We start from the raw sequence: 27,089 nt of genomic DNA, 5'->3' as shown, positions 1-27,089 counted from the left end.
TCTCCCGCTCCAGACACGGGGGCCCCTTTCAGTTTCCTGGGAGCTCTGTGCCCCCTCACCACGGCGACTTCCTACGTGCTGTTCCTCATGTCCGGAAGATGCCTACTCTCTGGTTGACTCAGCCCCGCCTCAGCTGCAATATCACTTCCTCGGCAAAGTCTTCTCTGATCTTCCGGGTAAAGCCAAGTCCCCTGCCAGCATGGCCCCGTGGAATCCCGTGTCTCCCCGTGGAGATCACGCGTGGTCGTGAGTCCACTCGCTCCAGCCACCTGCTCGTCTCCTCTGTTCTTCCCGCTAACCTTTAGGTCTGGGGTGGCGTGCGGGGTAGACACCACACCTGTCTTGCGCTCTGGGTACCCCTAACACCTGCCTGGCGCTGGTGCGTCGTAGGGACTCGCGCAAACATTTGCCGAACGAATGAATGAGCCTGAGGGACAGTCACCTGCCAGCCGACGTACCATCATCTCAGGGTTCCCGCCACCACCCTGAGTGGACAGAGCAGAGGTGGCTTCAGGCCGGGCCGCGGTGGTGGCTGCCAGCAGGGCAGGGGTGGAGGCAGGGATCTGAGGACCACGGAGCCGGTGGTGAGGCCGTGGCCAGTGGGCCGAGCAGGGGCGATGGGGAGAGTGGACTGAGGACCCTGCGCGACCGGGAACGTTGTCCGCCTCGCTGTTTCGGCCCAGGCCCCAGGACAAGCCTGGCGTGGGGGGGATGCTCGGGACAGGAGTGCAGGCCAGAGGGCAGGGGGCCCCTTCTTCGCCCCCCCTTATTCCCCAATGGCCCTGCCTCCCTCCTTCACCTGTCACCCTCAGGACCCGAGTCCCCTGCAGATGTAAACGCCCAGGGGAGGGGAAATGCCCTCTCTCTGGGTTACCGGCTGTGTAGCTTGCCGTCAGGGCGTCTCTCCCAGCCCAGACCAATCAGCATCACAGATCTCCTGTCCTTCCTGCCACCCTGGGGCATCTGGGAGGGGGGTTTCTGAGGACACGTCTCTTTACCCAGCGACACATCAGCAGTCACGATGGCAAAGCAGATGGAGACGTTTCATGAGCAGACAGGAAGAGAATCCATTTCTAGAACAGCAAACAGAAGGCACCCCTGAACCTCCGTGAAAATGGAAGCGACCTCATTTCTTCGGGCTTCCGTCTCACTTCCTCGTTGTGGACAGCCCGCTGCCTGTGCGCTCCGCCAGCGGCCGCGGGTCCCGGCCTCCGGGCATCTGCAGGGCCCCCGGGCAGGCCCGGTACACCCAGCTGTGAGACGGCGGGGGTGGGGGGCTGTCTCTGCCCTTCAGGGCAGGAGGAGAATCGCTTCCCTTTCGGGGGGAAAGGGAAGCGTCAGGGAGAAAGGTGGAGTTCCCCGGTTGGTGAGCGGGTGCGTCGCAGACTCTGGGGCTGCGGTGTTGGGCTCTCCTGAACTCGTGGCACACACACGCGTGCACGCACCCACGCACGCGGGCCCAGGGGTCTGGCTGCGACACTTAGGATCAAGCCTCGGGAAAGGCAGGGAAAAAGCCGTGGCAGCTGCTGTCGCGAGCTCGTTAGGCACCGGACGCCTCCGGGGCGGGGCCCGGGCCTGAGACAGGCCCGCCATCGTCTTCCCGTCTCACTGGACCAGGATGGCGGGGCAGCGTGCCGGGAGCTCAGCGAGCTGGAGGGAGGATGCGGAGCGGCCAGTGGCCGGGCAGCCGATTCAGGGCCCGTGGCAGAAAGGAAAGAGGGACGCCTTCACACAGTCATGCGACGGAACCCCAGACGTCCGGACCCAGAGGACATGCGGACTCTCCCACTCCCTCTCCCCCGCCCTGGACAGCGACCACCAGGTGGAGCAGACCAGGCCCGGGGGCGTGTCGCTGTCGGGGACCGAGCGGGGCGGGGAGGGCCGCGAGTGGAGAAGTACCGTATCCTGAGTCGGGATGGGAAGAGGGTTCTCCCCGGCCCCCTGCCCCGCTAGGCGGTCGGGCCCTGAAGAAGGCCTCTGTCCACCCGGGGTCGCAGATAAAGACGCCTAGGGGAGAGGGCTCCAGGGCTAGGGGTGCGGATACAGTTGGCCCACCGTATCCATGGATCCCTCATGCGTGGGGTCAACCAACCATTGGAGAACGTTCCAGAAAGTTCCAAGAAGCAAAACTTGAATCTGCACCCTCCTCCCCCGCGGGCACCTGTTCACACGGCGTTGACCGGGTACTCGCCGGTATGATCAACCCGGGGATGATCTGAAGTGTACCGGAGGCTGTGTGCAGGGTGCAAGCAAAGACCACACCATTTTGTATAAGGGACTTGAGCATCCGGAGATGTTGGTACCCACGGGGCGGCCTGGACCCAATCCCCCGGCAGACAGTGAGAGATGAGTGTGAGAGCACCGCAGGCCAGAGGGGCCTGGGGCCTTGTCTGAGGCTCCCTTCAGAGTCTGCAGAGCTTGGCTGCCACCGGCCTGCTGTGGGGAGGGCCGCTTTCCCGTGAGACCTGCCCCGAAGGATCACACAGAGGTTTTTCACCAGGAGCCGGACCCTCGGCATCCCACCGGCATCCCACGCAAGGTCGCCCCGTCCTGAGTGCCAAAACCCTCCCCGGACCAGCTTCCGGCGGCTCGCGGTACCAGCCGCCTTCAGCCTGCTCCCCTCCTTTCCTCCTGACCATCGCCCCCCTTCCCCCACCCCCGTGGAGCCCGCACCCTTGCAGAGTCCAGCGTCTCCCTTCCGGGTCCTCGCCGTGGGAGCTGCCTCCCCAACAGCTGCCGGGAGGCGGACGTTCGCACTTGGAGGCACTGGCTCTAGAAGCAGCAACCAAAATGGAAGGACGTTATCTGCAAGCGGTGACGGGTGACTCCATGAACTTCTGTCGTATACGCGTGGGTTATGTTGTCGAGAGAGCTCAGAAAAGAGCAAAGGACGAATAAACCGCAGGGCAGAAGCGGGTGAGGATGGGTGTGGCGGTTCTGAACAAGTGTGGAATATAAATGATTGCCAGTCGGACTGCCGTGCACGGGGCAAGCCTGGGAGGGTGCGTCTGAGCTGTAGAGGCTGCCCCGGTGACTGACTGCGGGGGCGAGAGGGTCCGTATGTGCTGATGCTCTTAAACTCTCTTGAAAAGCCAGTTGTCTCAGCCTTCACAATAGTGGATTAATTTAGTGGAGCAACAGTGTGGATTAAACGAGGTAAATCCACAAAAGCTTTTAATACAGTGCCCGGAACAAAGTAATTACTCAGGACACGCTGGCTGATATCGTCATTATTCTCCTCTACGAGTCCTGCCTTGCTCAAGCCCCAGAGCAGAAGAAAGGCTCTGCCGGGGTAGATCTCACTTTGCGTGCGAGTGGGTTTCTGCCAACGCAGACGTCGATCAGATTTACCGTCAGCTGTGAATTTCACCCATCATTCTTCCTCTTCGTGCCTGGGCAGGCAGTCTGAGTGTGGGAAGTCTCCTTTGTGGGTCTCAGGCTTTCCTTGCCTTCCATCCTAATTGTCCGGAGCGTGACCTCTGCTTGCGTCTGGGTGGAAGGCTACACCTCGTGTAAAAGAAAACACAATGCCCAGGTGGGGCAGCACTGAGGTGAAGCCCTCATTGGCACCCATGCGGAGCCGGCCTTTCTGCATGAAATCCTCCGCCTGAAAGTAGAAGCAGGTGGGAAGGAGTGACTCAGGGTTAGAGTAAAAGGAGAGAAAGACGGAAGCTTATCCAGACTGCCAGGTCACGCACAAGGTATGTAGGATGGTTTCTTCATTCACGTGGCAAATTAGCCTGTGGGCAGGTCGAGTAGGACGGGGACAGCTGTCCACCCCAGGTGGGACGACCCGGATACCTTCCAGGAAGGGACCCGGATACCTTCCTGACTTCCTTTGTTGGTCGACGGACATAGTCATGGGCTCTTGACTGCAAGGAAAATTTTACAAAGTGGAGATGTGGAGTAGAATCCCTTCGTCAGAAATCGTGAAGGGAAATTTGGCTTAAGAAAGAGCAGGCATCCCTCTCTGCAAAGGGCCAGATAGTGAATATTTTGAGCTTCTCGGGCCATGGAGTCTCTGTTGTAACTAACGAGTCCACGCTGCTGTCCTGGCCCCAAATCCACAGTAGAAAATGTGCAAACGAGTGGACGCGTCTGCATTCCCATAAAACTTTATGTACGAAAACAGGAGGGTCAGGTTTGGCCAGAGAGCCGTAGCGTGTGAATCCCTGGCTTAAGAGAGATGGGAAACGCTAAGATATAAAATTCTCCCCGTGTCATCACACATCGTGGCTGTAAGAGAAAAAGCAAGCAGACAATTGAGGTAATCAGCGTAACTGCAAAGGGAGCTGTTTGCCCTAGACTGAAAGAGGACGTGTGCCAGAAAGGAGGGGACCTGGTGTCTGTGCCTCTCCTGTAGCTCAGATACAAACAGGCTGAAGTCAAAAAAATTAAGCCCTCCATGAATCAGCGAACAAGGCTAAGGGTTAAAAACAAAGAAGGAAACGGCTCAGTTTTTGTTTTGGGGGGTGGGGTTGTTTAGCATGTTCAGAAGTCCAAAGCCAGGGAAGGGCAGCCCACCTGCCTGGGGACAGAGCTGTAATACAGACAGGATGCCATGACTGTGGTCACCACGGCCACCTGTGAGGGGACCTGGGAGTGGGCCTGGTGACCCTCGGAGCCATGTTGGGCCGTGGTGGCCAAAAACAATGTGATCAAAACTACGGAGAAGGATCCAAGCCCAAAGAGCAAGACAGACAGAAGATTGAGAAGCAACCTGAAAGTTCCCAGGTGCAACGGTGTGATTTGGGGAATTGCTATTTTCTTGTTTATACTTTTGAGTAATTTTTATTATAAGCACATGATGCTTTTAAAATAAAACATGAAAGCTATTTAAGGTGGATCAGCAACCTTAGGGTGGATGCTTAGAGACTGTAAGAAGACAGGTTTTCCCTCCGCGTAGATGAGAACTTCTCACTCTAATGGTCTGAGCTGCAAACTAGCGAGTGTCACACCATGGCAGACATTGCTTCCTACCAGCCGTTTTCCTACGTGTTTTTCCTGATGGTAGAACTTGCCCCGCAGTGAATACCCCATACTGGTCTTCCCAGCTTTCCTTGTGGTTACAGCACAGGCAAGCCACATCCTAGCCAAGGAGAATTGCTGGGAAATCAGCTGAGTGGTTCCCGGGAGAGGTTCTCCTTCCGGATGTGTGTGTGTGTGTGTGTGTGTGTGTGTAACGTGGGGAGAAACTTCAGCCTTCCAGTGTTTGATGAGCTCCTGTGAGGATGTGGTGTTTGGTGCAATGCCAACTATTTTGTGACCATGAGGCGCTAACCCCGAGGTCACCATGCAGCCCTCTGGTGATGGTAGCCCAGGAGGATGGGAAGAGTGGAGCCCTTGATTCATTGAACCCTGACCACCCCCTCCGCTGATCTCCAGACTCCTGAGAAAAACATACTCATGGAGGATCCAGTTCTTGTTGGGCATTGCAGCTTCTGAGGGTTTCGCCGTTCCCCAGATCTTCATGCGGGGATGTGTTGGTGGAATTCTTTAAGTCAGGCTAGAGAACATCTCAGCACTCTCGAGTCCTGTGGATCTTAACTGTTTGAATCCGAAGGCTTGCAGCGAGAGGTCGGGATGCAGTTTTGCAATTTTTATTATTTCATGTCATTAAATTTTGTTGCTTTAACTATTGGGGGGAATAAAGGTGTTTTCATGTGGTTTGACGGTTTCTCTTTCTCCTGGTTGCTGGCGTCCTTTGCCAAGCCCAGCTCTGGAGGAGACAAGGGCAGGTCCTGAAGATTCCCTTGGGTGGTGCATGAGATGCCCAGTCTCTGCATGTGGGAGCTCACAGGCAGGTCTTGGGGGAAATCCAGTGTTCGCATCTCCTATTGGGCACAGAACAATGGCAATGAAATAGAGTCCCCTGTGCTATACAGCAGGACCTTGTTGTTTCTCCATTCTAAATGTGATCGTTTGCATCTACCAACCCCAACCTCTCAATCCATCCCTCTCCCTCCCTCCTCCCCCCGCCCCCTCGGCAACCACAAGTCTGTTCTCCATGTCTGTGAGTCTCTTTCTGTTTCACAGATAGGCTCATTTGTGTCATATTTTAGATTCCACATATAAGTGATATCACATGGTATGTGTCTTTCTCTGCCTAACTTACTTCACTTGATGTGATCATCTCTAGTTACATCTACATTGCTGCAAATGCCATTATTTTATTCTTTTTTTATGGCTGAGTAGTATTTTATTGTATATAAATACTTCAATTTAAAAAAAAGACAATTTAAAAAAGGGACTAGAGCACGGGAGTCGGGGGTACCTGCTGCAGCACAGCAGGCTCACGTCTGGGTTCTACCACTGACTAACGGCAGCCTTGGGCAAGTCCCTTAACACGTCTTGTCTTTTGTTTCCTTGTGCATAAAATGAGGATGGTGTTAATACGGTGAAGGTCATGAAGCCCAAGGCCTTGGGCAGTCTTGACCATGGCCCCTGCCCCACAATAAGAACTCCACGCAATGATCCCACTGTTTCCAATTCCCGAGAGACCTGCCCTTCCCAGCTGGCCCTGTGCGTTGAGAGGGCATCCCTATCTGGTGGCATCATCCTTCAGCAGGACCTTGGGGGAGGGAGTGGGTTTAGCAGAAAGCATTTCCAACGTGGACAACCCTCTTCTCCTATCCATGTGTGGTGCTGCCGGCATCATTGGTTCATCATGTCCGTGTTTGCAGCAAGGTGGCTCAGTTTGCCTAGCAGATTAGAAGCGCCTTGAGAATAGGGCTGACATTTCCATTCCCGGGTGCTCCGGAGTGCTTGGTTCTGGGCATGGGGCCCCGGTGCAGGGGATGCCAGCCAGTGAATGGAGAGCTGGGCAGCAGCGACCTGTGATGTGAGGAATTGGGGCCATTTTCCAGGAGGTTCAGGGAGCAGCAGGTCTCAAATGCAGCTGCGCGTGGGCACGGTGTGTGGACGGTGGGCCAGCCATCTGGTTTGCACGAGTTCCAGGGACTTGAGACATTCAGTTTTCAACCAGGACTGAGGGGTCCCGAGACTCAGGACTTCTGGTGCTAAAAGGTAGAAAGTCCCAGGAAAAGTGAGCAAGTCAGTCCTGGGAAAACTGGGATGAGCTGGTCACCCTTCCAGTGGAGCTTTAAACCGTGCCGGTGCCTGGGACTCACCACCAGAGGATCTGATGTCATCGGTCTGGGGGACACCTGGCGGGGAGCATGGCTAATTACCCCGGTGGCTGGGAAGTTCAGAAAAGGGTGAGAACTACCGACAGGTGAAAGTTCCTGACGTGGGTTCCAGTGCGCACTGTGGAGCTGTGAATGGGTTACAGGTGGCCTGACATACTGGCCCTCTTCAGCCTTAGGGGTGCCCAGGAAGTGAGTAGGATTGGAAGCCCTGCTGAGTAATGAAGCATAAATGTGGGGAAGAGAGAACTCATGAAAAAAGGAAATTCCAAGGCCTCACCCAAGACCCCATGTTTGGGAGACCCAAGCCTGGAATCTACATTTTTCATCAAGCTTCCCGAGTGATTCACATACACACTCAGATCTTAGAATCATAAGACTGTATCTCCAGAAAGTACCACAAAGACATAGCAGTAATCGTTATGTTCAAAGAAACACATTTTGGAATCGTCCCACTTGAATTGACCTGGGCGCAGAGGGTAACAGGTGAGGTAGAAGGATAGGAACCAGAACCATCTTCCTCTATCACAAAAATATCCCCTTTCCCCAGACCTCTTCCTCCTCTGGAATTGGCCATGTTTCTGAACACAGCTGAGGCCATCTGCACTCAGCTCTCCCTCTAAACCTCTGGTCACCAACCTTTGGGTAGACTGGATTTAGTCTCTTGTGGCAGCTGGGATTACTATTCTCAGTTCTTTATTCCTTCTACCCTGGGAGCTCCCAGTGAACATAAATTGGAACAAATATATTACCCTGCTGGTTAGTGAGGGAGAAACATAGACGCTTGCCATTGTAAGCCACTGAGTTTTAGGGTGATTTGTTATGCAGCACTTTTGTGGCCAGAACTGACTAATACATCTCTCAAAAGAAGAAAGAACTGGGCTTCATCCTGGTTCTCACTAAAAGACTTCACAACCGTGTACAGAAGAGAAGCTTGCTCACCGTGGTTGCAAGGGCCTGGAAAGGGCAGAAGATCTGCCCAAACTGATAGCACTTGTGCGTGTTGATGTCTCCAAAGCGGCTGCGGCGCTCCTTGCGACCGGCCAGTCTCTTCTCAGCCTTCATGTCCACGGAGTGCCGGAAAGGGCCCTGCTGGGGCAGGTGGGCCATGTGCACCTGTGGTGAGGAGTGCCACGGGCTCACAGCAAGACGAGGTGTGGGGTGGGCTTTCTAAAGGAGGCAGCTTGGGTTCGCACCTCTTGTTCATGAGTTGGACTTCCAGGTGCCTTTTTTAATGCATATCGAAGGGCCACCCTCCATGTGTCCCCGAGGTTGTGACACAGTGGGTGGAGGGTCAGGGCACAAGCTCTAATTGTGAATCTGCCAGTCACTACGGGACCTTGACTCACCACCCCCCTCTAGAGCAGATTGTTATTTTTAATTTTAATTTTACTGGAGTAGAGTTGGTTTACAATGCTGTGTTAATTTCAGGTGTGCAGCAACGTGATTCAGTTATACATGTGTATACATTCATTCTTTTTCAGATACTTTTCCCACATAGGTCATAACAGAATATTGAGTAGAGTTCCCTGTGCTGCACAGTAGGTCCGTGTTGGTTATCTTATATATACTAGCATGTGTGTGTTCATCCCCAGCTCCTGGTTTATCCCTATCCACCCACCCCCGCCACCATAGGTTTGTTTTCTATGTCTGTGAGTCTGTTTCTGTTTTGTAAATACGTTCACTTGTATCTTTTTTTTAGATTCCACATACAAGCAACATCCTATGACAGTTGTCTTTGGTTTACTCAGTATGATAATCCCTAGGTCCGTCCATGTTGCTGCGAATGGCGTGGTTTCATTCTTTTTTATGGCTGGGTAGTATTCCACTGTGTACACGCACCACACCTTCTTTTCTGTGGCAGATTATTGATGAGGGTCACAGCCAGCCTGGAAAGGGCATGGTTTCCATGGAAGTGGCACGGCAAGCGTGCCGTGGGTCAAAGGCCACCCCTCCTGGGGGCAGGAGGTGGGATCTGACGTGAGATGGAGGGTCCAGTCTTTCGATTCTAATCTCACTCGTATTAGACACTGAAGCGTCTGGGAGCCGCACTCGCAGTCCACCAGGAGACACCCTGCCGTAAGGTGCCCAGTGGATTTCCAAGTCACAGAGTTTCCCACCACGCGCCCTCCCTGCCTGTGTGCACGTCTACGAGCTCCCTGTTGAAGGCAGCTCGGCTGGGACCCCACAGCTTGGCAGCACCAGACTCTGCCTGTTAACTGCTGTGACCCTTGCTCTCACCTGGTTTTCCCAACTCCTGACCGCGTCACCTTCCCCTGCTTTCTTCTGGCCTCACCTCCTTGGACTGATGACAGAGTCCCAAATCCTGCCTGTGTATCAGTTTCTCCGCAGGAACCGGTGCCTCCTCTTGCTCTGCCCGTGTGTGTCCAGTGGGGGGCGGTTCTCAGCCTCAACTCTCGCATCCACGCCCCCCCCCCGGGAATGCTTGGCCCCTTGTTTGCAGAGGAGCCTCAGAAAGTGCCGTCTCCATCCACCTCTCGATTCCCTGACACCCGCAGAGGCAGGGCTGCAGCTGGCAGCACGGTGGTGGCGGTGGAGCCCGGCCGCCGACCGCCAGGGGTGCCCTCCTTGCCGGCTGAGACACCTGCGGAGGGGGCTGTGCTGGGGCGTGGGCGGCTGGAGTCGCCACAGGAACCTCATCCCAATTAGGGGGTCAGGCCGCTTCCTGCCTCCCACACAGCCGGAAGCAAGGAAGCGTGGTGTTTCATTTCTTCCAGCCTGGACTGTCAGGATGCAGGCGGGCAAAGCCGCTCTGGAGGCGGGTGGAGGGGGAGGAGCCCATGAAGGTCAGAGGCCACCAGGGATTTTTGAGGTCAACCAGCCCGCTTCCCAGATGGAGGCCTTTCTCTGGGTCTCTTTGTCACCTTCTCTTGCACCACCATCACCTTTTAAAATAGTTTGTCCTCTTTTCCACTTAGGTCACCTCCCCTTCCCATTCCTCTCCTGCCTTCTTCCTGTTCCTCTTTCCGGACTCTGATCTTGGCTTCCACAGATGTGTCACCCGTGCCAGAGCACCCCCGCTCCTTAGAGGTGGCTCCCCTCCTCTGGGCTGCTGTAGCACTCACCCTGAGGGTCTGTGTCCCCCACTTGACTTACTGTGAGTGTGTCTCTACTTGCACGTCCCACCCAGACCCCACGGTCCGTGAGGCCAGGGTAGGTTATCCATCTACATGGACCACACGTCACGGGGTGAGTGCTCAACAGAAGTCTGTCACGTGAGCGAACAATTAGGTTTGGAAGAAAGCTATTCCTGGATTTTAGGACAATAGGGAGAAAGGGTTGTGTCCCCAACAACCTTTTCCAAAACCTCTCTTTCCCACAAAGCAAGATGAACCCATGACCCAGAGGGTAAGGATGACGGGATAAAGACAGCACAGTGGCGTGAAGTTCAGGGTGAGGAGGCAGGACGGAGGTGGCCTGGGGTGGAAGACACCCTTAGAAACATCAGCCAGCCATCCGGTTTCGAGGATTTTCTTTTTGTCTCTAGGGGTCCCAGGTGAGGGTTACCCCGAGTGCATCACGGGCTGTCCTCGGGACGTCCTCCTCCCCCTGCCCTGGTCTCACGCGGCATCAGGGCAGAACCACTGGCTCCCGTTCCACTGGTTTGGGCGGGTCTCAGCCCCTCCTTTGCCCAGCTCACCCTGGATGGGGCACCTTCTCACTTCTCAGTCTGCAAAGGATGAAGGCAAAGGGGGTCCTCGGAAGACTTACGTCATACATTCGGAAGCTCTTCGCCGCCGGAGGTGACAACTCCCAGCTGCGTCCCACGGCTTTGGTGGATCTCGGACTCGAGACCAAAGGTGGATACACAGGTCGCAGGGGGGTCTTCCAGTCTGTTCCTAGTGGGCGAGGAGAGAAACGGCACACTGAGGACCGCGGGGTCGCGCTCCCTCCCTCCCTCCCGACCGGGACCAGGGCTGGTTTCTCGTGTTTGGCCCACAGTGTAACAAGGAAGAGGCTTGTGCAGCTGAGAAAGAGGTAGATCCTCACCCCAGAGCCAGGAATGAAAGCTCTTGTTTGTTAGGAGACGGACTGGAACGCATGGGATGTTCTGATCTGCTTTTCTGGAACGTGACCAGCCTGGTGGGCAAGTCTCGTGCTTTGTGTCCTAAGGCCGCACAAGTTGAGTTGATTCTCGCTCTGGGGGTTTAGCAACGAGAGAAGATTGTTAGGGGCCCAGCATGAGCGTTTAATTAGGTTAAAGGATGAGTGATGTGAGCCTCTCGTTTCTCTGCCTTTGGGCAGGATTATTCTTTTACTTGACTGCAGAGGTTGGCAAACTTTCTGCAAAGTTATCTTATCCTCGAAGGCCCAGAGAGTACACATTTCAGGCTTTGTGGGCAACCTGGTCTGTGGTAGCACAGAAGTAGCCACAGACAGTAGGTAACTATGTCAATGCGTGGGCGTGGCTGGCTGCGTCTCAATAAGACTTTACTCGTGGGCACTGAATTCTGACTTTCACGTCATTCTCCTGTGTCACAAAATAGTCCTCTTTTGATTTCTTTTTCAACCAGCTAAAAATGGGAAAACCCTCCTTAGTTTGCCAGCCTAGGAAAACAGGTGGCAGGACCACTCTGCCGCCTGCTGTGTGAGTGGGTGTCTCCGTACACCCCCTGTTGCAAGACGGGTGCTGGTTTCCCAGATACAGAGGAGCTTTCTGAAGTTTCCTCAGCAATTCCAGAATCTGTATGCAAGCTAGACATCTAGTCCACGATCAAGCCTTCAACAAGCCAAGCCCAGGCTGGCCGGCCAAGTTCAGTTACAAAATCCAGGGCCCCAAGACACCTTGAAGTCATCCAGTCCGTGTTCTAGAGTTTGTGTGACCCCATGTAAAGCAACCCGAGGATACAAGCCTCCCTTCTATGAAAGGAGAGGAGAAGAGAGGGGAGGGCAGGGGCGGGGAGGGCAGGGGAGGGGAAAAAAGAACCCACCTCCTAGAGTAAATGATCTCTTTGTGTTTGCCCATCACTCGTGTCCATGCTGGCTACGTTCAGGGGCGCGACGCAACCTGCCTCCGTGTCATCTAACCTCCTACTGTTGCTGGACCGTTATTTATTCTCCCGCACATAGGCACTGAGGGGGTAAATCATGGCAAGACTGCGTCCAGGTTTTCTTTGATGTTTTCCTCTACTGGGCCAGCCATGACCTTGGTGTTGCTCATTGGCTTTGCCCCAGATTTTAGGAGCTGCTGTTGTAAAGAGGGGTGTCTGCTGGTGTGCTTCCTGAATCCCTCCAGCGGCCCGAGGGGAGGCATCGTTCTACCAGAATGAAAATAGTGGATGACGTAAGTGTAACACAGCCTCTTCTCCAGGATGCTGGAGTTGGTATCAAACAAACAGACAAACAACAAACAACTCAGAAGGATCCTCTCTGGAGGCTGCCAAAGAACATTGAATTTTGAGGCCACAGTGGGATTCTGATGTTTAAGAATTTTTCACGGGTGGGAGTGCGGTGGTGGCGGGTTAGCACAGCCCATAGTGGACTCTCAGTAAGTGTTTATAAAACAAATAAAGGGGGGGAGGGTTTAAAGAGTATTTTGTCTGAGCAGGAGCTCTGGTTTCCTTGTAGCCTCTCGGGTTGCCTTTCAGGTCTTTGGAGAAGCCTGTGATGTTAAGGCAGGGGGTGGTTCCTGTTTAGACCCAAGCAAACCAGATGCAGCCTTAATTTTACAAAACCAGGGTTCACGTTGCTCTCTGTGTCAAACGGCTGCCACTGACTGAGTGTTATCTTAAAAGAGGAATCCAGCTTCCCTGGGCTTTGCCATAAACCTCCCCAGAGGCCCGGCCATGAGGATCCGTTTCCTGCTGCATGTGCAATCAGCCCTGCTGGAAGCAGGCATATTCCTCAGGCCCTTTGTGCAGGAGAAGGACCCGGCAGACCAGAAGGGGTGAAGGCTGTGGCTTCACATTGCTCTTTTTCCTGGTGAAATAATTATGGCATTTTGGCAAATTTTAGGATCCTATCCATGGTAATAATTTTTTGGGGGTGGTAAGGAGATGGCGGCTGGGGGACCAGAGGGGGAAATTAGAAAGAGATTGCTCCCTGGAAGTGATTAAACCCCAGAGAGAGATACAGGTATTCATAGAGGACTGAGCAAGTTTTTTGTTTTTTTGTTTTTTTTAAAAATTAATTAATTAATTTATTTATTGTCTGTGTTGGGTCTTTGTTGCTGCACACGGGCTTTCTCTAGTTGCAGTGAGTGGGGGCTACTCTTCGTTGCGGTGCACGGGCTTCTCATTGCGGTGGCTTCTCTTGTTGCAGAGCACGGGCTCTAGGCGCATGGGCTTCAGTAGTTGTGGCACATGGGCTCAGTAGTTGTGGCGCATGGGCTTCGTTGCTCCACAGCATGTGGGATCTTCTCGGACCAGGGATGGAACCCGTGTCCCCTGCATTGGCAGGCAGATTCTTAACCACTGCGCCACCAGGGAATTCTCTGAGCAAGTTTTTAAAATGATTCTTTATCACCTCAAAACTAGCCCCATGCCCTCCACCCTGAAAACACTCCTCTTGTACAGAAAAGGCAGCTTTGCCTCTTGGCATTCGATTCTGAGCCCCAGCGCCCAGCGTGAAGTTTGGCATATAGTAGGTGCTTAATCCATGCAGGTGACAGAGCACATGTTGAAAGAGCAAACAGAAAGCAGCCTTCTTGGATATGTGGGCGACTTAACCTTTCCTCAGGACTACCCTAGCTACTCCCCAGCCAGGCGCAGGCTGTCTGCTAAAAGGAGCAGCCATCCAGACCTGGGAGGGTGGCTTGACAAGGTGTGAGATGTGTTGAATTTCAGTCTCGCTGAAAATAAATGGAAAAACGCTTTGTCTCTGATCACGCCTCTTTGGCTTATGTCTTCAGTGGTTTCTCTTTAAGGGGAATTTTGCTTTCAGACATTGGGAAATGATCAGGCTTTGGTAGCAGCAGTGGTTCTCATCCTGGGGGTGTGTTGGGGACTCCAGGGGTTTTAAAAAAATTCCAATGCAAGGGTGCACCCCAGGCCACATGCATCTGAGCTTTGGCAGATGGGACCCTGGTCAAACCCTACAGGTGATTCAAACGTGTGCAGCCAACGCTGAGAACGGCTGACAGTCTGCTCCTCTGACTGTAATTTAGCAGTCAAACCGTGGGGTGGGGGAGGGGTGTTACGGGTGGAAATGATGACCTGTGAATTACAGCATTCGAGTGGAGTCAGTACTTTTTACTTTTGACAGTGGCTTCGCGGAGCCAAGAAAACCCTGAGTCTTTGTATCAAAAAGGCATTCATTGGATTAAAGCTTTATTGCTTTCGGCCCACTTTTGAACTGGGGTGGGGGGAGCAGTATTAATGTTAGAGGAACGCTAGGATTTCTTTCAGAGCGAGGTTTGTGTTGTTATTTTCTGAATTCCCAGCTCCTAACGTGGGGCCTGACATGTAGCCGATGCTCAAAAATGCTAAAAAAATGATACAAAAGCAGCTGCTGCGTGCTGGCCCTGGGTACCACTGTTATAGGCAGCATCTCCACGCCCGCACAGGAGAGAGCCACCGCGGGAGGATGAGGACAAGCAGGGAGCAACGCACGGTTGGGTCTCTGATGCCATCACGGGGCCCCCTACCAGCCCCCGCCCCCGACTTCCTCTGGACACCTTGTCATCTGGGGAAAGCACACTCCTCTTTTGTAGGAGGAGAGTTCTCTTTTTGTTTCTTCAGGTCAAATGCAATTCTGTCTGATCTACTTCGTCAGGTTTATTCCGAAGTATTGGAGAATACTGGGCAAAGTGACCAGTGTTAGCACGTGCACAGAATAATTCAACATCTTTATTATAATCTAAGGATCCCTTAATACAGCTGCAGTTTGTTTGAAGGGGAAGGACAGGGAGGCCTCTCTTCTTCAGTACTGACTCACGGGAAGTTTGGATCCTGGCGTGGCATAGGGGATAGGGTGACCTGAACAGATTTAACCGGGATAGCAAGTCACCCGTCGGGCCTGATGTGTCTAATTTTGTCTGAATCAGGGAAGACCCAAGAAGGAGTTGCTCTCTGTCTCTGAGCTGCTGCATCTGAGCGTCTGTCTAAAAAATACATCCAGGTGTGGGGTAAGATGAGTGTTCCACAGCCAGCAAGGCCACCACTGCATCCTGCTGATGCAGGAGCTGGAACAAGAAGAGGACGGACCCACGTTTCTCCTCCTGGTCCCATCGCAGCCGAATCCCTGAGCTCAGCTCAAGGCGACCTGGACAAATTGTGCTCGTTCAGAGGCAAATGGTGACGATGGTGCAGAGAACGAAACCCCTAACGCCCTCTTTGTTCGTCTGAGCAGGACTGGAAGAGGTGGGAGTCATTAGACTGAAGAAGAACGAATCCCACTGGAGACACGGCAGTCACGTTCAGATATCCAAAGCAGCCGTGTAGAAGAGGGATCAGACTCACCACACCAGCCCCAGTGGGTGGAACTAGAACCTGTGAGGGAAGCTGCGGGAGGCGGCTTCGGACGGGGGTTTGGATTTGCACACGCTGACAGCCACAGCCGCCTAGGACCGAGTGGCCCAACGCAGTGGACGGTCCCTTTGCTGGCGACAGCAGCACAGACGGAGCCAGTGTTTGCAGGGACGTGGTCCAGGATCCCCGCGCACGTCCACACGAGGGTTCCTCTCCTCCGGGACTTCAGCGATGCGTTGACGAGGGGCTCAGCGCCTGCTCTGCGTCAGGCTCTTAGTGGTCAGACTATGACCTGTACGAGTTCTCCAGACTTGGGGATTCTTTCAGGCTCTGAGGATGAAGAGCTCCATTTTGCCCAAGAAGAACCAAGGCCTCAAGACCTGGGATGCGTGGTGCAAAGCCGGACAGCGTGGAAAGGGTGGACCCTTCACTCTCTCTGAGCAGACGCGCTCTCTGCTCTCCTTTCTCGTTCAATCGTCTGTTCTTTTCCGAGAAAACCAAGTCACGCTCTGCTAAGCTATCTAGCCTTGAGCATGTTTAGGCAGAATGTGCCGTGTTGGTCTGAACGGTGTGTTTCCCTGACTCTGACAAATGGGAGCAAACCCTCCCTTTGATCTGCAATCTTCCACGTTTCCCCAGATACCCCCGAGCAGAGGCGGGTTGTACGCAACGGCTGTGGTTCAGATTTCATGCCACACGTGACTTTTGGGTTGGGGAGTGGCTGGGAATTCTTCAGACACAGTCACCCCCGCTGTTCTCTGCAGCGAGATTCCAAAAATTGCTGTGGAAACCGCACATTTCCAAGCAAGCCCTTCTAAAGTGTTTCTCAATCTCTCTCCCCCCCCCCAACCACTCCACCGTCAGTCTTTGCATCTTCCATCTTTGGGTGTCTCCTGACAGGACCTCTTGCCTGGCAGATGGGTTTAGGGGCGTCTCACCAGGCCATGAGAGCCGAGCTCTCCCTGGAGCTGGGCATCCCGCAGGCAAGAAGGGCCAGCGGATCCGGTCTCTCTTCCGTGATGGGTCAGGCTCGCAAGACCTGGGGAGGTCAGAGTGGCAGCCGTGTAGGACTGTCTGACGCTGGTGAAGAGCATTTGTTGGAAAACTTGCTTTGTAATTTCCTGAGCCTTGCAGGGTCAGAAGTGGGTAAAAACCCCCACAAGCAAGAACATCCTGATCACTTTCAAGTGGGAGGAAAATCAGAAACAGACGGGCTCCCGCGGGTGCAGGCTGCGGACTCCGCCCTGCCGCCTCCCGCGACGGTTTCCGAAGCTTCCCAAGCACCGCTGCCCCGGGACCAAGCCCTCTTCTTCTCCTGGGGTCCTTTGTGTGCCCCAGTTGGCACCATCAGTGCGCGGGGCTGGCGTTCCAACCCACCGTCTGTGCCCACTGCCCTGCGAGGCTGGAGCTGAGTTGGAGGACGCCGTGGGGGCCGTGAATGCGTCCTCTGCCGCAGGGTTTCCGATGATCTTCACTGGTTTTATTCACCGGGGTGTTTCCAGCACCTGGAACAGTGCCCGGAGCAGAGTGGGTGCCCTCAAATTATTCAGCGAATGAAAGAACGAACCCATTCTGTACCCTGCACGCTCCCTAACGTCCTTGTCACTTAGCTGACTTTGTACACGTGGTTGGTGCATGAAACTGCGGTGAAAAAGCAAAGGAGGCTTTGATCCCTAAGCGGCGCTGCAGGGAATACGAACTAGGCAGGCTGGAAGAGTAGGAGAGAATCCACACAGCCGTGAGGGGGTGTCTGGGAAAGCAAGGGGCTCGTGTGCAGACCCCGAGAAGGGGGTCTGAGCTGGCAGACGGCAGGAGGCCAGACGTCTGTCTCTTATGCCTTCGAAGTTGACAGCTCGTTTGAGCTCTGTTGGAAATGAAGAGTTTGCACTTGCTTTGCTTCCAGGCTGAGGTCGTTTATCCCAAGCGAGAGGGCCTGCTCTCTCTCTCCTTCTGCTTCCGATGCATCTCTGCTCTCCGCTTCCCCTTCCCCACAATGCTTCTTCATTACCGGTTTCAGTCCTGGGGAGTAGGACCAGGCTTTGCAAAAGACCGGCGTTCCAAGCTCTGCCTTATCTGGTTCCCATCTTCAGAGTTTTCATTGGCCTCAATGTGACGGAGACCAAGAAGACTTCTAGGGAATAGCAAATGTAACCAAGAACGCTTCCTGATTCTGTGTGAATTAGGAGAATTTCTATAACCCTGGCTCTGGCAACTGGAATCTGTCACTTGGTTTAGCACTTGGAGTAAGTGCTAGGTCCACCCTAATGATCACAAAGGGTTGCCTCTTCTGGTTAGTAAGTGAGGCATGAAGATAACTTTGCACCTTAAAAGCTCCCCCCTGGGTTCCCTCTCCTCCATCCATGACACACACTGAGCAGAATCATTACCTGCCTGTCTTCACAAAAGGTGCCATTTCTTTGGCTAGAGAAGGGGATGGAAAGGCAGAGATGCCTTCCCTCTCTGCCTCCCCAGCCCTGGGCGCAGAGAGTGTACCTCCTCCCTGTGTGAACCCAGGATTGGTACATTTGAGCTTTGAGAGCTACAGGCAGAGAAAAGTCAGTCCTTGGGCAAGAGGTGAGGCAGGGGAGGAGGGGGCAGAGAGAATGGGAACAGGAGAGAGACGTGACGAGAGGGGGAAGAAGGAGACCTGCTTGCAGCCAGCTCAGCCATCGCGTGCTGCAGCTCTGACAGCTGCCGATGGGATTAAATGATGTGTCCCCATTCTCGAAGAGGCGCCTGGTTGGCTGGTGGCCGCTCCCTGCCTGAATGGGGTGTGCTCGGGGCTCAGGTACATGCTTTGGGGGCTTAGAGGCTGAGCCCCTGAGGAAGAGCCCAGCTCTGCAGAAGTGCAGCCAGCCAGTGGGGAAGGGGGGATCGTGGGTCCTCGGCCAGAGTCAGGTTCTCTCCCTGAAAAGGTGAGGCTGACCCTCTGGGACTCAGGACACACTGGCCTGCATGACCTTTGGTTTCACTGGAAGGGGTCCTCTTCCGTCCAACCCTGGGTATTATCTACGTATGGAAATGAGAGCTTTGGAGCCAGACGTTAAGCCATGAAGAGTAGCAGCTCTGCGGCCTTGCATTCTACGACCTTAATCTACCCCCTGTTACCTGTGTCCCACCACGTCAGCTCCGCCCCTGCCGCAGAAGCCGCCAGCCCCAGAGCCCCATTTCCCCACATGCAAGGATGCCTGCCGATGCGCGGGTGCGGGCGGGTCCGCAGCCCGGGGCTGGCCTTACCCTTGGCGTCCTGTCGTGGGTCTGTTTTGCCAAGAGAAGGGCCTTCCTCAGCAGCCTTGTTGTCTCCTGTTTCCTTTGTTTTGCCATCCACGGTCTGGGCCCCTTCCCCTTTCTGCAGCATCTGGCTGTGAGGCGGGAGCTGGTCCTCAGGCAGGTCTTCCTTCTTGTTCTCCTTCCTCCTCTCACGGGGAGCTCTAAACATAGAAACCCACCATCAGCAGTGATGCTCTGAGGGATTCAGCTCTCCCGAGAGAAGTGGCTTGACGTGTGGTCGTAAGAGGAAGGAGGTGAACTGGAATGCTTAACTTCATGAAAAGTTATGTAAGGAACTTCCCTGGTGGTCCAGCAGTTAAGACTTCACCGTCTACTGCGGGACGGCGTGGGGGGCGGGGGGCGGCGCGGGTTCCATCCCTCGTCAGGGAGCTGAGATCCCACATGCCTTGCCGCCAAAACTCCAAAAAAACATAAAACAGAAGCCATATGGTAACAAATTCAGTAAAGACCTTAAAAATGGTCCACATCAAAAAAATCTTAAAAAGATTATGTAATCTGGAAAGAAAATGAGTGGACGTTGTCAGCTTATCTTGCATATAGTAGAATGAAAGAAGGGTTAAAATCTCCCAAGTAGTAGGATGATTGGAGAACAGGGGTGTGTGTGTGTGTGTGTGTGTGTGTGTGTGTGAATTTGTAAGAAAACTGGAAACACAGGTGGTCAGGATACAGCTAAGAGGTGGCATTTCATTTTTATGGGGTAGGATTAATATACTGCATGTCAACATGTGTTTTCTCTTTCTGTTTTCCCCATTTCCCATTGTATCAATTAAAAAGAGAATATTTTCAGGGAGTCTTAAATATTTCATGGAGTCACAGTTGTTCAGTGATTCTCAAACCTCCAAGTCTTTGGTCCTGGCAAGACCCACAAGGTCCTTCCTCACTCAACCCTGCTCACTTCATGGCCCACCCCCCCCACCCCCAGAGCTGAAGCATCCGGGCTGTCAGACCTCTGTGACGTGGCTGGTGTTTCCAACTCGGCCTGGGATGTACCACTTTCCCCTTTCCCTCCTTTGTACTCCCATCCTCCTGGGGACTTCTCCCCGTCACTTCCTCTAAGGTGTGGTCCATGACCACAATAACTCCCACCTCCCACCCATCAACGCAAACCTGCCCTCCCTCTGGTCCCCGGCCCCTTTCAAGCATCTCCATCCTAGTAATGACCAAAAGTACAATCAATGGTCCGTCTTCATGCCTGTCTCTACTATTAGATTTTATGTTCCGTGACATTCTGGACTTTGTCTTGTTCACCTGTGTGTCCCCAGCACGTGACACTGTATCTGGCAAGAGGCAGACGCTCAATTCCTGTTGATGAATGGAAGGGTGGGTGGATGGACAAAGTATCGGGTGCAGGCAGAGGGGAATGAAAGACTGTAGATTAAAAATATTAACTACGTGGAAGGGAGAGCTGGGGGCATAATGAACCCACTCCAGATCCGCAGTGGTACCCACAGTCTGTCAGGAGCCGAAAGTTAAGGTGGTGCTTGTACCAATGAAGGTTGCGTCTGGGATTCGTCAAGAACATCCAGCTGCATTAAGGGCTCAGAAAACGGGACGTGATTTTGGGTTTGCATTTTGCGGTTAGCGCATCTGAAGAAGCACTAAGTGGTAACATCTCTGGCGAGCTTAAGTTCTTCCCTGAAAGCCAGAGAAATTGAATCCGAAACCCAGCATCCTGGAGGTGATAATTAGAAGAGACCTTTAAGGATTTATAAATAATAGTGTCCCTCTGGGAGCTTTGGGTTAACACCGGGTATTGAACTATTTTCACTGAGATTGGACAGGAACCTGGGATTTCTCCACACCACAGGTAAGAAAGTGCATGGTTTTTTCTTTGATGAGTTTGAACTTGGTTTCTGAAGATGTGGTTTCTAAAGCCTCTATTCACTTACGGTGTTTCTTTTGCTCTTCTCCAAAGATGCAACTTCAGCAGGGTGTGTGCTGCAGAGTTGTGAGTGGCTGGGCAGTTTGTTTTGTTTTTGTTTTTAAGAAAAACAACATTCTTGAGCTTAGAAGAACATCTGCTCTGCGTCTGATCCCCAGAAACCTCCAACTTTGCTGGCACGTCGTAACATTTGAACCGATCACCGGAAGGCATGTTTTGGCACATTAAGGAAATCCACACTCAATAAATACGCTGTTATACACATCTCTAGCGCCCTGTGCCAGGATCTTTGCGTGCTTCCCTCAGTTAGGGATGCTTCTTCATAAAGTTGTGGCTGAGCCATGCCATCTACCAGACCCAGGCAGATATGCAAATGAGCTTGGCCCTCAGGACCCAAGCCTTTCCTTGTCAAGCTGAATTGGGCCATCGAGTGACAGCTGGAGGCCAGGGATGTCCCCCCACCCCGAGAGCATATCCTGGCACGTCGAAATTATGCTCATAAAATGTTGGAGAGAAGAGAAGGCTTGCTAAGAGGCCCTACGTCCGGTCACCCGTGGGGGAGCGGACCACTCTCCACCTGTTTTCAATTAAATGTGTTTATTATCTTTGCGTCTTGGTCCCCAGCTCAGCATAATCAGAAAATACCTTCTGTGATCTTAACTGAAAGCATATTTCTTAATAAGCTGAACTGGCTGTTTGCTTTACCCAGGAGGCAGTGACACGGCTTCTTTTGCCCTGACCCTGGGGTGTGCTTTGTCGGAGCTGAAGGCCGGGGCCTGGGGCTCTACTTACTCAACACTTGTCTTTCCTTCCCCGTGATGTCCAGGCTCTACGGTAGATGTTAGGGGTGGAGTGGGGACAAGAGAGTCAATGAGTAAATACAGAAAGAAATTGTCCTTTGTGAAAAGTACTAGAAGGGAAATAAACACGCGCAATAGAGAGAGCGAGAGAGAGGGAGAGAAATGGTCAAAAACCGCCTTCTGAATCGGGTGGTCAGAAAAGGCTCTTTGGGCAAAAGGATTTGGGTCTGAGGCCTGCATGATAAGAACTAGCTATCCAAACAGGAACTGGGAGATAAGTGTTCCAGGCAGAGGAAACAGCTGTTGCAAAGGTCTTGAGACAGTCAAGAGTTTGGAACATTTGAGGACAAGTGGTTAGTGTAGCCGGGGACAGGGGAAGTGGGGAGGGATGAGGCCGGAGCAAGGCCAGGGCAGGGCCTCCTGGGGAACGTTCAGGATTTTGGATTTTATCCTAGAAGCAACAAGACGGCAGGAGAAAAACGCCAGGCTTGGATTTGCCTCCTCTGGGGATTAGTCTCGCTAATCTGAGAAGGACAGGCTGGAGGCGGACGGATGCGGCCGAGGCGCCGGGTGGAGGGGCTTGCCCCAGCCCAGGTAGCGCCACGCAGCACGTGGTGGCCTGGCATCCTCAGAGACGGGCCAGAAGGTGGGATGCGGAGGTTCTGGAGGACGACCGGACAAGACCTGCTGAGGCATCCGTCAGAGGGGGGAGGGAAAGGAAGACTCCAGAACGCAAGGGATCTGCGGGTGATCTGACTGTATTGACAGGGCGGATGGTGGTGCTGTTTACACACAGGAGACGGATCCCAGGGGAGGGCTGTTTGGTGTGAAGGTCGGGAACAGAAATCCACTCCCAACATGTAGATCGAGAGGGCCTGTTACTAAGCTCCGTGTAGACAGAAGAGGTCTCTTCACCGGTAAGTCTCTTGGAAGGACTAACTTTATAATTTATGGTTATAACTTTAGAAGTAACGATAGAAACGTTTGGAAGAACATGTGATGGAGCTTGAGACACCTTGTCGGGGAGATCAGAGATGACCTGAGGCCTGGCGATAAGTCTAGTGACCGTCGTCGCGTATGGAAATACGACGCAACCCGGGATTTTCTCCACTGCAAAGTCTGATTGGACTTTATTCCTGAATCAGGATAAAGGTGCTGGATGAGGTGGGGTGCAGAGTCTGAGAGCTGTTTGTGCCAAGAGGGGTGGCAGAAACTTCCAGAAAGGAGGATGCAAATTACAAGGCAGGGAGAGAAGCAAGTATTAATACTTGGGGCTTGGAAAGCATGCGTAGGGAGTGTTACAATCTACTTATTTAATGTTATCCTTTCAGTCCCAGCAAGGGGAACCCAGATTTTTAAGCTACTCTTTAAAAACAACAGTTTCTCGAGACGTCCCTGGCGGTCCAGTGGTTAGGACTTCGCGCTTCCACTGCAGGGGGACGCGGGTTCAACCCTTGGTCAGGGAACTAAGATCCCACATGCTGCATGGCCAAAAAAAAAAGAGAAAGAAAGAAGAAAGAGAAAGAAGAAAGAAGGAAGGAAGGAAGGAAGGAAGGAAGGAAGGAAGGAAGAAAGAAAGAAAGAAAGAAAGAAAGAAAGAAAGAAAGAAAGAAAGAAAGAAAGAAAGAAAAAGAAAGAAAGAAAGAAAAAGGAAGGAAGAAAGAAAGAAAGAAAAGAAAGAAAGAAAGAAAGAAAGAAAGAAAGAAAGAAAGAAAGAAAGAAAGAAAGAAAAAGAAAGGAAGAAAGGAAGAAAGGAAGAAAGGAAGAAAAGAAGAAAAAGGAAGGAAGGAAGAAAAAAAAATTTTTTTCTCCGTCAGGTGCTGAAGAAAAAGAGAGTGGAGGCACCTCTTAGCATTTCTTGAGCTGAGTCTCTGACGTCCTATTCATTTTCAGCAGACTCTGTTTGTCTTTCCACTAGCCTGCCCACTTCCAAGTACAGGCTGTCCTACGCTTTGCTTTGCTTATCTCTGTTTCTGTTTGGTGTTCTAAAGGTGTCCGTGGTGCTTGTAGAAAGTATAATGTTTGAACGGTTGGTGAGCAGCTTGCATTGCAAAATGCATTCACTTGAGGTCATCACTGGTAACCGCCTGGAAGAAACGCTTGTCTCACTGGGTTTCTGGTTTGTGTACCTGGCATCTCAGAGTTGTGCAGGGGAAAGTCTTCTCCTTTTGATAGAAAAAGTTTAATTTGGGGAGTCAGAGGGGCTTGGGTGGAGTCCTTAGCTCACCTCTTTCCTATTTGGCGACTTCAGGATTGTGACTTAACATTTTTAAAAAATTGAAGTAGAGTTGTACAATACTGTGTAAGTCACAGGTGTATTACACAGTGTTTCACAATTTTTAAAGGTTATACTCCATTTATAGTTATTATAAAACACTGGCTATATGCCCCTTGTTGTACAATGTAGCTTATTTTATACCTAACAAACAGTACCTCCCACTCCTCTCCCCCTTTCGTGACCCTCCCCCTTCCCTCTCCCCCCTGGGAACCACGGGTATGTTCTCTGCATCTGTGAGTCTGCTTCTTTTTTGTTATGTTCACTAGTTTGTTGTATTTTTTAGATTCCACATGTAAGTGATATCGTACAGTGTTTCTGACAACATTTTTGAATGCTGTTTTCCCTGGAAGATGTGGGTGAGTTGATGTATGTAAATTGCGGAGTCATTGCGAGGATGAAATGAGATGACACGTGTAAAGTTCTCAGGAGACAGCTCATACTGGTAACTGCGAATAGTCGACCACATTGTTATTATTAACTTACAAACACAACGCTTGTCACTTGGACAGGAAACAGGCTTTCCTGGTTTGTAGCTCTGTGAAGGCTGTTGATCACCATCACAGCTGTGTGTGGGTGGGTGCTGGGGTGGGGTTTCTTTGTTACGGTCTAACAGAGGTTTGCAAACTGGACCTCCTGATTGTACACTTTAAATCAGCCATTGTTTCAATGTGAATGAAAAATGCAAATTGAACAAGTACATTAAAAATGGGGACCTTTCCTATGCAACGTGGATTACAAACTCCTCTTGGAAAACCACCTGGTGACATGGGGCCCCACTGTTCCAGATGGCAACCATCACAGTGACTTAGAAGCTGACGCTAAGGTACCATGCGTCCTTCCCTGCTCCTGCCCCTCTTAGAGGGCCTGGTCTTATATTTTATACGGACCCTTGGCTAGCTCGTATGACCCTGGGCACATTCTTAAACTTTTCGTCTTGGTTTTGCCATCTGTAAAATGGAGATGTTAATAATAAAAGCATACCCCAGAAGTTTCTTTGGAGGATGAAAGGACATCAACAAGTGTTCCCACAGCGCTTGACATACAGAAAGCACTCAGGGCTAGCTGCTGCTGCCACCATCAGAGCACTTTGCAAGTTAATAGGCATCTGATTGGAATACACACTTAGATGGACACTGATAGAAATTGAACTGTGGATAAGACAGACATATGTTACAGGGAGATCATACTTTTGAAAAATACCAAGAGTATTTTCTTTTTTGGACACCCTTGTCCTTGGTCCAGTCCCCACGCCTCTTTCAGGAAGAAGTTTTTAGGCTGGATCTCTTGTGGCATCCGTCACATCCTCTCGCTACTCTTCTCCATCTTGGAGCTGCCCAGCTGGGTTCTGTCAGTGGACCCCCTGCCTCTCACGTGCCGTTAGGTTTGGCCAATGGGGTGCTCCCGTTGGCGGAGGGGATCACAGGAAGGGAGGAAAATGATGTCAGTGTTTGGTCCTCTGGCTGCCTCCTGCCCCGAGAGGTTGCCTTGAACCTGCGAAGATCCCAACCCAAGGATACTGGTTCTCTTTACACACTTTCTCCATCTGGGTTCGGTGTCCCTTCCCTCAGACTCTCAGGTCTTGGCCCCCGGGTGGTAAGGAGGATGTTGTCACCAGCCCCCAGCAACGTGCTGTTTCTCGCTGTTCCCCACCTCTCCCGTAACGTTGTAAAGCCGCTTTGATTTATCCTGTGTCATCAGCTGACATAGCTTCTGCTGTCCCGGAGAAAATTAGGATTATTAAAGCAGAAAGCCAAGAAAGTGAAGTCGATTTTAAGGTCCTGATCTCCAGATGGCATTTTGAATCTGCAGCAAGGTAGGAACCAGGCTCTGTGAAGACAGAATGGGTTTTCTAAATTCTGAAAGCTTTCCTTTAACATATAAAGAGCCGGGCTAGGTCAAGCAGGGTCCACGCCACAGCGCAGAGCAGGCAGAGGAGATGACTGGGGGAAGTGTCCACCGGGCGGCGAGCGGAAGTGGAGATGGAGGCCGCGGGAGGTGGCAGGGCGATTCTGAGGGGGGAGTCTAGGATGCTAACCGTAGCTCGGCCACCGAGAAGTGACTGTCTCCTTCCTCAGGCTCCCCCCACCACCACCTGGTTTAAGCAAAACTGGGGCCGGGGGTGTGAGGCGTTGGAGAGCCTCACAGAAACCCCGGAAGGTGTGAGGGACAGTCAGCGCATCTCAGTCCCCCCGTGCCCCCACCGTGTCCGCTGGGGTCCGGAGGGGGTGGAACAACTGGAGTGCAGGGCTCCTCATGGCCCTGGTGACAGGTCACCAAGGTGTTGAAATCAGTGGTCCTGGCACAGATCTGTGTCCAGGGCAAGGGGGCAGGAGGCCACAGGGAGAGGGACCTGGTGATGTGAGGGACTGCAGGGACCTTGGGCTTCTGCAGCAGATGCCAGCAGGACACCTCGAGGGGCAGCGAGACCAGCCACACCTGAGTAAACACCAGCCCAGGACCTCTAGAGACAGGACAGGTCCGTAGCCACAGACTCCAAGGACATCTGTCACCTCCCTCTGCACCCGGGGCCTTGTTGGGATGGACAGAAGAAACAGCCTTTGAGCTGACTCTGTTTACCCAAATGAGGCTGAGTTAACCTCAAAGTGAAATGTTTCAAACAAGAACAGAATACGTTACCCTTAATTGGCGATTTTTATTTTTCTCGGCCATTAGGAGGAATGGAAACTCCAGAGTAAGAGACTCGTGGTAAGCGACCGCGAGCCTCATCTTCCCCACGCCTCTGTGTTCTCTGGAAACACTGATGCCCTCCCCTTGCCTTTCCCACAAGATGGACCCTTCACACTGGACCCTTGGCCTCTGAGCCACATTGAGTCCAATTAGGGGTAGTGAATGCATTCTGTCTAATACAATGACTTCTACTTATTTAATTAATTTTACTCTAATAACTTTAAAGGAAATTAATACAGGAAGAAAAATGTCCATATCCCCTCAACTGTACCGCAAAGACATCCACTGTTAAAAAAAAAAAAGAGATTTTCTTCTCCATGTTGTTAAAATACTAGCTGACAGGTTGGTCAAAGCCTCTGCTTAAGGAAGGCTCTGCTACCAACACCCAGAGCTGGTCCTAATGACACCAAGGAAGAGGGAGATGCGCTGATTACCTGACGTTGTCATACAGCATCGAGCTTTTGCTTACTTGGGAGACCTTCCAGGTAGTGAAATGGGACATTCTTCGGATGGTGTTCAGATTCCACAGTGTGGGCAGGATTTCACTCTTCACTTCCTACTTCTTAGCCCTTGCCC

The 27,089-nt window shown here is 52.4% G+C and overlaps 1 protein-coding gene across 1 annotated transcript; it reads right to left on the bottom strand.

Moving 5' to 3' along the window:
* Positions 1-3,457: 3,457 nt before the first annotated feature.
* On the bottom strand, positions 3,458-27,083 carry LOC130839656 (uncharacterized). The gene is made up of 7 exons (XM_057713881.1): positions 26,948-27,083; positions 18,812-19,005; positions 10,878-11,005; positions 8,059-8,261; positions 7,612-7,772; positions 4,525-4,664; positions 3,458-3,607 (listed from the first exon to the last, which is right to left on the bottom strand). Exons 1-7 carry the CDS (start codon positions 27,013-27,015, stop codon positions 3,458-3,460), a joined length of 1,044 nt encoding a protein of 347 aa, XP_057569864.1. The 5' UTR covers positions 27,016-27,083.
* Between the last annotated feature and the right edge of the window lie 6 nt (positions 27,084-27,089).

Source organism: Hippopotamus amphibius, chromosome 17, assembly GCF_030028045.1.
Source record: "Hippopotamus amphibius kiboko isolate mHipAmp2 chromosome 17, mHipAmp2.hap2, whole genome shotgun sequence".
In the NCBI taxonomy this organism is placed as follows: Eukaryota; Metazoa; Chordata; class Mammalia; order Artiodactyla; family Hippopotamidae; genus Hippopotamus; species Hippopotamus amphibius.
Note: the sequence above shows the minus strand (reverse complement) of the source record. Positions and strands in the feature narration are given on the sequence as shown.

What these genes read in the sequence shown, in the direction of transcription:
- LOC130839656 (XM_057713881.1), bottom strand. Translation starts at nt 27,015, where the DNA reads ATGTCCCATTTCACTACCTGGAAGGTCTCCCAAGTAAGCAAAAGCTCG. An exon ending in ATGCTGTATGACAACGTCAG is followed by an intron (nt 19,006 to 26,947) that starts GTAATCAGCGCA and finishes TTCTATGTTTAG; the next exon opens with AGCTCCCCGTGAGAGGAGGA. An exon ending in CTTCTCTTCTGTACACGGTT is followed by an intron (nt 7,773 to 8,058) that starts GTGAAGTCTTTT and finishes GTTGGTGACCAG; the next exon opens with AGGTTTAGAGGGAGAGCTGA.